The sequence below is a fragment of the Neoarius graeffei genome, chromosome 1 (genome assembly GCF_027579695.1).
Source record: "Neoarius graeffei isolate fNeoGra1 chromosome 1, fNeoGra1.pri, whole genome shotgun sequence".
Lineage (NCBI taxonomy): Eukaryota > Metazoa > Chordata > Actinopteri > Siluriformes > Ariidae > Neoarius > Neoarius graeffei.
The window spans coordinates 75,843,863-75,854,852 of NC_083569.1; the positions used below are offsets into that span (position 1 = coordinate 75,843,863).

General features: G+C 38.1%; 1 protein-coding gene across 1 annotated transcript; it reads left to right on the forward strand.

The window, feature by feature from the left end:
- Positions 1 to 4,321: 4,321 nt before the first annotated feature.
- tmem256 (transmembrane protein 256) lies at positions 4,322 to 9,880 on the forward strand. The gene is made up of 4 exons (XM_060926940.1): positions 4,322 to 4,474; positions 4,707 to 4,744; positions 8,602 to 8,682; positions 8,840 to 9,880. Exons 1-4 carry the CDS (start codon positions 4,393 to 4,395, stop codon positions 8,981 to 8,983), a joined length of 345 nt encoding a protein of 114 aa, XP_060782923.1. The 5' UTR covers positions 4,322 to 4,392; the 3' UTR covers positions 8,984 to 9,880.
- Positions 9,881 to 10,990: the final 1,110 nt, after the last annotated feature.

Below are 10,990 nucleotides of genomic sequence, written 5' to 3' on the forward strand. Positions count from 1 at the left end.
CATTTCTATAAAAGCAAAAAAAACATGAACCATAAAATTTTTACCTGTTTCCACACATGCTGTTAAAATTTTAGGTCAGTTGAATGAGAATTGGCAAAGTTATTAGATCGTGAAATGATATCAAATTTTTTTGATATACCCTGGATTTCAAGCTACATTTCAGTCTATAAACAAGTCTCCAAGCAAAGGCACTGCCAGGATAATAATTTTTGTGTGCCTGTGAAATGGCAGATTATTAATTATTCACAAAACCACATTCATATGATTTAGAAGGCACATGAATTATGTAGTTTGAGGTATATGAAATTCCTGTGATATTTTAAATAGTGAATTGGGGTCATGCAGGTTGCAATAAGAATTCGAAACAATTTCAAATTCCATATCTGTTTTTATTACTCTAGGGAAAGTCTAAATCATTAATTCACTGAATTAGACATTATATCTTCCGACATGCACTCGCTTTTCGTAAATGTTTAGTTTTAGCCCATTTCCTGCTGTCTTCAGTGAGTTGAGGGAGAATTGTGGAGAGCTGGTTTTAAACTTGGCCATAAACATGTTTTATGTGGTCTATTTATTTCAGCTACAACAATCCTATTCTTGTCTAGACTTAGGGGCTGATGGTCGATGTGTGTGGTTTTTTCTTTCACCTGGTCACATTTTTCTTTTTCTTTTGTCATATAGTATCTCAAAAGAAACAACTGAATTATGTCAATAATACATATATATATATATATATATATATATATATATATATATATATATATATATATATATATATATATATGAATGAACATATAGTATTAAATATACTGAGATAAAAAGAAATTAAAATTATATATATATATAACATTTTAATTTCTTTTTATCTCAGTATATTTAATACAATATGTTCATTCATCTTCAGGAACTTCTACAAGAAAAAAAAACTAAAACTAAAGTAAATATCAATGGATAGAGAAGTATGAAGTACATGACAATCTTGAACTTTCATTTGGGACCTAAAATAACCGATAACCTCGCATAGCTTTATTGTTTTCTCATCGTTGCCAGCTATATAAGATTTTCATAGTATCTGAATATGTGGATAACATACATGTAAAGAAATGCTGTCGACCAAAACTGGCTTAAAATACTGAAATGAAATGTTTCAACATAAAAAACTATAAACAGCAGTAAGCCATAAAAAATTAAACAAAGTCAATATTTGGTGTGAGACAACCCTTTGCTTTAAAAAAAAAAAGTAGTGTCAGGTACAGTGAGTGCAGTTTTAGCCTTCATTATGGGTTTTTTTTTTTCATCTGAAAAGTGCTCTCTTATGTAATATGCTGCTCAGATACAAATATTTTTGTTCCTGTAACATTTAATATTGTGCTGGAAAATGAATGTTTGGAACTCTAAAATGTTTTTGTATTGACTCGATAATGTAGAAGTCATAAAATAGAAATCTATAACAAAGTTTGTATAAAAAAAGGGTACCTAAGACTTTTGCACAGTACTGTGTATGTATATATACACACATATATAGATATAGATACACACACACACACACACATATATATATATATATATATATATATATATATATATATATATATATATATATATACACACAACCCCGATTCCAAAAAAGTTGGGACAAAGTACAAATTGTAAATAAAAACGGAATGCAATAATTTACAAATCTCAAAAACTGATATTGTATTCACAATAGAACATAGACAACATGTCAAATGTCGAAAGTGAGACATTTTGAAATTTCATGCCAAATATTGGCTCATTTGAAATTTCATGACAGCAACACATCTCAAAAAAGTTGGGACAGGGGCAATAAGAGGCTGGAAAAGTTAAAGGTAGAAAAAAGGAACAGCTGGAGGACCAAATTGCAACTCATTAGGTCAATTGGCAATAGGTCATTAACATGACTGGGTATAAAAAGAGCATCTTGGAGTGGCAGCGGCTCTCAGAAGTAAAGATGGGAAGAGGATCACCAATCCCCCTAATTCTCCACCGACAAATAGTGGAGCAATATCAGAAAGGAGTTCGACAGTGTAAAATTGCAAAGAGTTTGAACATATCATCATCTACAGTGCATAATATCATCAAAAGATTCAGAGAATCTGGAAGAATCTCTGTGCGTAAGGGTCGAGGCCGGAAAACCATACTGGGTGCCCGTGATCTTCGGGCCCTTAGACGGCACTGCATCACATACAGGCATGCTTCTGTATTGGAAATCACAAAATGGGCTCAGGAATATTTCCAGAGAACATTATCTGTGAACACAATTCACCGTGCCATCTGCCGTTGCCAGCTAAAACTCTATAGTTCAAAGAAGAAGCCGTATCTAAACACGATCCAGAAGCGCAGACGTCTTCTCTGGGCCAAGGCTCATTTAAAATGGACTGTGGCAAAGTGGAAAACTGTTCTGTGGTCAGACGAATCAAAATCTGAAGTTCTTTATGGAAATCAGGGACGCCGTGTCATTCGGACTAAAGAGGAGAAGGACGACCCAAGTTGTTATCAGCGCTCAGTTCAGAAGCCTGCATCTCTGATGGTATGGGGTTGCATTAGTGTGTGTGGCATGGGCAGCTTACACATCTGGAAAGACACCATCAATGCTGAAAGGTATATCCAGGTTCTAGAGCAACATATGCTCCCATCCAGACGACGTCTCTTTCAGGGAAGACCTTGCATTTTCCAACATGACAATGCCAAACCACATACTGCATCAATTACAGCATCATGGCTGCGTAGAAGAAGGGTCTGGGTACTGAACTGGCCAGCCTGCAGTCCAGATCTTTCACCCATAGAAAACATTTGGCGCATCATAAAATGGAAGATACGACAAAAAAGACCTAAGACAGTTGAGCAACTAGAATCCTACATTAGACAAGAATGGGTTAACATTCCTATCCCTAAACTTGAGCAACTTGTCTCCTCAGTCCCCAGACGTTTACAGACTGTTGTAAAGAGAAAAGGGGATGTCTCACAGTGGTAAACATGGCCTTGTCCCAACTTTTTTGAGATGTGTTGTTGTCATGAAATTTAACATCACCTAATTTTTCTCTTTAAATGATACATTTTCTCAGTTTAAACATTTGATATGTCATCTATGTTCTATTCTGAATAAAATATGGAATTTTGAAACTTCCACATCATTGCATTCCATTTTTATTTACAATTTGTACTTTGTCCCAACTTTTTTGGAATCGGGGTTGTGTATATATATATATATATATACAAACAAATAAATGTAAACATATAAATACCATGGGGATGCTGCAAATAGGCTTCTGTAGAAGAAGAAGCCTTTATTTGTTACATGCACACTCAAATTCATCCTCTGCATTTAACCCATCTGTTAAATGCACACACACATACCCAGAGCAGTGGGCAGTTATACTATAGGACCCAGGGAGCAGATGGGGGTTAGGTGCCTTGCTCTAGAGCACTTCACCCCATGTTGACCTAACCGCATGTCTTTGAACTGTGGGGGAAACCAGAGCACCCAGATGAAACCAATGCAGACACAAGGATAATAATAATAATCTCATCTCATTATCTCTTGCCGCTTTATCCTTTTCTACAGGCAAGCTGGAGCCTATCCCAGCTGACTACGGGCAAAAGGCGGAGTACACCCCGGACAAGTAGCCAGTTCATCACAGGGCTGACACATAGACACAGACAACCATTCACACTCACATTCACACCTACGGTCAATTTAGAGTCACCAGTTAACCTAACCTGCATGTCTTTGAACTGTGGAGGAAACCGGAGCACCCGGAGGAAACCCACGCGGACACGGGGAGCACATGCAAATAAATAATTTATTTAATTTAATTGTGAATTGTGAATTTAATTTTAATAAATTATTTAATTTATTTATTGTGCGGAAATAATTTATTTCCGCACAGAAAGGCCCTCGCCGGCCACGGGGCTCGAACCCGGACCTTCTTGCTGTGAGGCAACAGCGCTAACCACTACACCACCGTGCCGCCCCTATAATAATAATAATAATAATAATAATATAAAATGCAAGTTTTACACAAACATTTAATTTTTAAAATGACAAAAAGGGGGTTTCAGATTTAGCACCCTGCACCATGTATTTAATACTTTGTCAGCAAAATTATTACAATTAAAATAAAATTCATTTCCAAATTGAAATCATTTTCAGGTTCTTTTACATACTCAGTGAACCGAAATAACTTTTTTTTTTCTTCCACAGTTCCCTCTCCTCAGACAACACTGTTCTGGCGTTCACTGACCTAGCCGGTCACGTGACCTGAAACCGTGCCCTGATTCGCCATTTTGGCTCAGTGCGGAAGTAGCTGCAGGAAGTTTCTCTCTCGTGAATGTCACCTGTTTCTTCTGTGCTGTTTGTGCTGCAGAAGTATGAAAGCGTCATTAGCGGTGCAGAGGTTCGCTGCCCTCAGCGGGGCTCTGGCGGTCACCGCCGGCGCTTATGGGGCTCATGGTAATTATTTATTTATAAATAATCATCTAACCAGGCTTTTAGGGCGGTGTGGCACGGACTCTTTGTCGAGTCACTGTGTTGGATGGACGACTGAAATAACTAGCTTTGAGTGAACTACATTCCACGCTGTGAATGAATAATAATATTCATAATACAATAATGTGCAGTGTAATGACAAGTGTAACCAAAATGAATCATTCTGTATTTTAAACCTGTGTGATTTCTCCTATAGGGTTCAGACTGAGTAACAGGGATGACTACCAGAGAGAGGTGTGTATGCTGAATAAGCAAACCAAGAGAAGAAATATTTATATAATATGGACACAAGTGCTTTACTGGGAAATACACCACTTGTATTTTTCATACATGGAGAACCAAAACCGTGACGCAAATCTCTATATGTCACTTGTGAGGAAATCAGTGAAGTGTTTTGATAAATTTGCGTACTTTTTGTTTGTGAATGTGTCGATATAATAAAAAGAAAATCACACGTTGGCTTGAAAATATGAAGTTTATCTTCTTGTGTTGAAAAATTCACAATTTTCATATGAAATACTTCGCAGCGGGTGGCACAGTGGTGTAGTGGTTAGCACTGTTGCCTCACAGCAAGAAGGTCCTGGGTTCGAGCCCAGCAGCCGACGAGGGCCTTTCTGTGTGGAGTTTGCATGTTCTCCCCGTGTCTGCGTGGGTTTCCTCCAGGTGCTCCGGTTTCCCCCAAAGACATGCAGGTTAGGCTAATTGGTGGCTTTAAATTGACCGTAGGTGTGAATGTGAGTGTGAATGGTTGTTTGTCTCTGTGTCAGCCCTGCAATAACTGGGCAACTTGTCCAGGGTGTACCCTGCCTCTCGCCCATAGTCACCTGGGATAGGCTCCAGCTTGTCTGCGACCCTGTAGAACAGGATAAGCGGCTACAGATAATGAGATGGATGGATGGATGCTTTGTGGCTCTGAGTGACATATTTAAATAATATTGGCTGGTGTTGAGTGGTCTATCAGATATATTCCATTCAGCTAGCACGAGTCAATGACGAGTTCAGTATCATGCTAGCTGAATGGAATATATCTGATATACCATGAAAAGAGCTAGACATTATTATTATTATTATTATTATTATTATTATTATTGTTGTTGTTATTATACACACATTCCTTCTTGGGTGTTCTATATGTCTTTGTCTTTCAAAATTCTCTCAAAAGCTTTCGTATTTAACGAAGCAAGCCTGGCAGCCATGTTTGTTTACAAATTATCACTTCCATGCTCCCTAGCATGGAAGTGTTACGTCTCTGACATGTGACGTCGTGTTGTCTTGACAACCATGCAATATCATAAACCATATTCAGCGCTCATTCTCTATTGGGTAGAGTGGCGTAATACACACATACGATAAGCGATATGCTAATGATATTGCATGCTATCAAATGAGTGAAACCCGCTAGAAGGGAATAGAACACATGTTTTTATTCCATCAGATTTGTCCTGTATGTATAATAATTTCTGATATTTCACGCCGATGACGTCATGCCCAGAGTTTTCCCACTGACTAGACGCGCATTATCAAAATGGCGAACCGGTTCAAAATTAAAATTCTTTTGATTAACTTGCATATTTTTTGTGAATGTGTCCATATAATCTAAAGAACATTACATGGTGGTGCAAAGATATGAAGTTTATCTTCTGTTGAAAATATTTTTGTTCATTTCACTCACTCGTGAATATATTTACCACTCGAAGATAAACTTCATATCTTTGTGCAACCATATAATAGCATATATATATATATATATATATATATATATATATATATATATATATAATATATATATATATATATATATATATATATATATATATATAAAATATTGTGTGTGTGTGTGTGTATATATAAAAGTGTGTGTGTGTGTGTGTGTGTGTGTGTGTATGTATATGTGTATATAAAATATGTATGTATGCATGTATATGCATTATTATCCCACATTACTGTAGGATTCTGGAATCTCAGGGTGTTTGATTAATTTTCCAAAACAGTAGCTCTGACAATAGTTATCTCTCTCTCTTTATTCTAATACGTTATTGTCTGTATAGCACCGACTCATTCACAGGGACTTGTTTTTCTTAGAAGACGAAAAACATGTTTGTATTTCACAAAGAAAATCACAGACACAGTGAATCTTTCTGTAAAGAGACGTTAAGTAAGTTAACGTATAAGGAAGGCGTCTCCAGTATCAGTGCATTGTAACCGTCAGTAGGTGATAACAGGAACTATTTGTCTCATGGGCATTCCACAACATTAAATGTAACTATACAGTGGTGCTTGAAAGTTTGTGAACCCTTTAGAATTTTCTATATTTCTGCATAAATATGACCTAAAACATCATCAGATTTTCACACAAGTCCTAAAAGTAGATAAAGAGAACCCAGTTAAACAAATGAGACCAAACTATTATACTTGGTCATTTATTTATTGAGGAAAATGATCCAGTATTACATATCTGTGAGTGGCAAAAGTATGTGAACCTCTAGGATTAGCAGTTAATTTGAAGGTGAAATTAGAGTCAGGTGTTTTCAATCAATGGGATGACAATCAGGTGTGAGTGGGCACCCTGTTTTATTTAAAGAACAGGGATCTATCAAAGTCTGAGCTTCACAACACATGTTTGTGGAAGTGTATCATGGCACGAACAAAGGAGATTTCTGAGAACCTCAGAAAAAGTGTTGTTGATGCTCATCAGGCTGGAAAAGGTTACAGAACCATCTGTAAAGAGTTTGGACTCCACCAATCCACAGTCAGACAGATTGTGTACAAATGGAGGAAATTCAAGACCATTGTTACCCTCCCCAGGAGTGGTCGACCAACAAAGATCACTCCAAGAGCAAGGCATGTAATAGTCAGCAAGGTCACAAAGGACCCCAGGGTAACTTCTAAGCAACTGAAGGCCTCTCTCACATTGGCTAATGTTAATGTTCATGAGGCCACCATCAGGAGAACACTGAACAACATTGGTGTGTATGGCAGGGTTGCAAGGAGAAAGCCACTGATCTCCAAAAAGAACATTTCTGCTCATCTGCAGTTAGCTAAAGATTACGTGGACAAGCCAGAAGGCTATTGGAAAAATGTTTTGTGGACGGATGAGACCAAAATAGAACTTTTTGGTTTAAATGAGAAGCGTTATGTTTGGAGAAAGGAAAACACTGCATTCCAGCATAAGAGCCTTATCCCATCTGTGAAACATGGTGGTGGTAGTATCATGGTTTGGGCCTGTTTTGCTGCATCTGGGCCAGGACGGCTTGCCATCATTGATGGAACAATGAATTCTGAATTATACCAGCGAATTCTAAAGGAAAAGGTCAGGACATCTGTCCATGAACTGAATCTCAAGAGAAGGTGGGTCATGCAGCAAGACAATGACCCTAAGCACACAAGTCATTCTACCAAAGAATGGTTAAACAATAATAAAGTTAATGTTCTGTAATGGCCAAGTCAAAGTCCTGACCTTAATCCAATGGAAATGTTGTGGAAGAACCTGAAGCGAGCAGTTCATGTGAGGAAACCCACCAACATCCCAGAGTTGAAGCTGTTCTGTACGGAGGAATGGGCTAAAATTCCTCCAAGCCGGTGTGCAGGACTGATCAACAGTTACCGGAAACGTTTAGTTGCAGTTATTGCTGCACAAGGGGGTCACACCAGATACTGAAAGCAAAGGTTCACATACTTTTGCCACTCACAGATATGTAACATTGGATCATTTTCTTCAATAAATAAATGACCAAGTATAATATTTTTGTCTCATTTGTTTAACTGGGTTCTCTTTATCTACATTTAGGACTTGTGTGAAAATCTGATGATGTTTTAGGTCATATTTATGCAGAAATATAGAAAATTCTAAAGGGTTCACAAACTTTCAAGCACCACTGTATGTAGCTAAAAAGCATGATGCATGTCGTTCAGTAAGAAATTAAAAATGAAAATCATCTTTATACTAAATCACTAAAACACTTTGAGAGGTGATGTTATAGGAAAATTATTGTGGTGTTAGTATACTACTGATTATTAACATGTCATAGAGAACATTCCTTGTTATGTTTTATTCCTATTTAACTCATGAACCTAACAAGCTTTATCTTCAGCTCTACAGCACGGCCAATACCTATCATTTCTACCACAGTTTGGCTCTTTTAGGAGCCTCTCGATGCAGGAAGCCTGCTCTGGTAAACACATGCATGACAGATATTTTATATAAATTGACACACAATAAAATGTTGTTAAAGAATAAAATATGAGACAGTTATAAAACTTTATTAAAAATGCAGACTAGCTCTTAATTATGCAAATTTTGCATTTGTATTGTTGCCTTTGTGTTTCTAGGCTGGAGCAATTCTCTTGACAGGCATGGGCTGCTTCTGTGGGCCTCTCTACCACCAGGCTTTAACGGGGGATCCCTCCTTCAGCAAGCTGGCACCCATTGGGGGTGTGCTTTTCATCGTTGGCTGGCTTGCCATGGCTGTCTGAGTTTTGACCTTCCATTTCTTTCTACACAGCCTCCTGATTGTTGACCGTTGCTTTCTGACAGGGAGTGTAAAATTTGAGCGTTAAGAAGTGGAGATATGGAGTGGAGGGTGGAGTTGTTCAGCCACATCTGCAGGATGATGATAAAGCTTTCGCATCACCCCTTTCCTATTACAGAAAAAAAAATTTATTTCTAGAGGGGAAAAAAATCCTTTATACAGTTGTGACAGCATGATGAGTAGTAGGTTATATTCGCATTACATAGTGGCACAAATCAGATTTTTTTTCTTTGCTTGTGACAGTGACATGGGCTTGGTTGTGTTTTCCAGAGCTGCAAATCTAATCTTCTCAATACAGTTTGAGCCACTTTCATTTGTAGTCCTAGAGCTGATACATATCCAGGACATGGCCACACAACTGAAATTCATGTTTTTGCATCATATCATATTACTGTCCAAGAGTGGCAGCATGCCAGCAGGGCCTTACTTTAAAAATGGATGACTGTTAGTAATAATGGACCAAAAAAACAGCAAGAACCTTCCCCAGCTTTTTTGACTTTATGTCCTAATCATGAACAGCTAATGAGATGTCAGTCAACCACCAAAGTGCACAGTCTTTAAGATGAAGATTTGTGTTGCTGTAATTGATTGTCTTGCAAGTATGACTTTTTTGTTTGTTTGTTTGTTTTTGTTCTTCATGATGCATTTGGCTCCTGTATGTGAACTTAATTTCATAAATCTTCCATTTACCAATGTAAATCACCAAGGTGGCTTGAATCCCAGCATCATATTTGAACGATAAGGCTAGTATTGTGAGCACAATCCAAGTGCCTGTGCTTTTATATTGTGATTTAACGCCTTTGTTTCTCAGGTTGAAAAATAAATCTGTCTGAGAAAGTGATTGCCAGGTTGACCTTCTGATATTGTCGAAGAGAAGACTTGGTGAATAAGCATCACAGGTCAGCATCGAGATATCTCAATAACCCTTCAGGGATTGAGCTTGTGAGTAAAATGGCACGAAGCTGTCCATTACTGTCAGCACTCATTTTAAAGCAGCCAGAGTTCCAACGTCTGTGTATTCAAATGAAGAGAGAAATCTATAGAAGCACTAAATCCTGGATCCCTGACTTTACGCTGAGCACCGGATTTGGGGACCTTTTAGAAAATTGGTTAATAAATCTCCAGCTCAGTTTGCAAGGCCTGGTTTATAAGCGTGGAAGGGGGATGGGGATCATATAGACACTGCATGCCCCAATAAACCCTGACAGTTTCTCATAAAACCCTCATTAATTGGGACTATTAGCGCCACTGCACAAATCGGGGTCAAGCAATCAAAGCCACTTGAGTCAGCACTGTACCAGGCCTGTGGGAAAGCACACACTTCCCAGCACAAATAGGGCATTTATCTTGAAAATAAGGGTCTCTGCTGCTCTAACTACATTTTATAATGATTTTAAATGTCACTGTCACATTTAATTGGGCCTAATTTGGAGATGAGATCTCCCGAGGAGATCTTTCCGTGTTAAGGGAATGTGGTCGAACCTGTACACTGAGGCTGTTTTGATAAAATTTTATTTTGTTTTCCTTCTCATTTTTTCCCCTTTCTGCCCTGACATTTAGGTAGTACAGGAATTATACCACCTACTCATTACTGGAGTCGGATCAGCATCTCCTTGTTAAAATCCATAAGAGCATAGCATGCTTCTCTGCTCTGGAAGACCTGCTATTTTCTTATGGACCATTAAGTGTCTCTTCTGGTTTCTCATTTGTCTTCCCTCAGCTGTTTGGGAAGATTTGCACTGTAGAAGTCACTGTCTGACATGCCTGGCACCTCGCGACAGTCTTGCAGTCGTGCTGTTATTCGGTTCTCGTGTTATCTCTGTGTCCTGAAGCTGAGAGCTGAGCCACAGCATTGTAGGTAATTAGTGTGATGGCTGAGGTGCTTGTAGCTGAACCACCGTCCAGCATGGTAGGAAGAGTGCACAAAAGATATCCCTAATTGCATTTCACC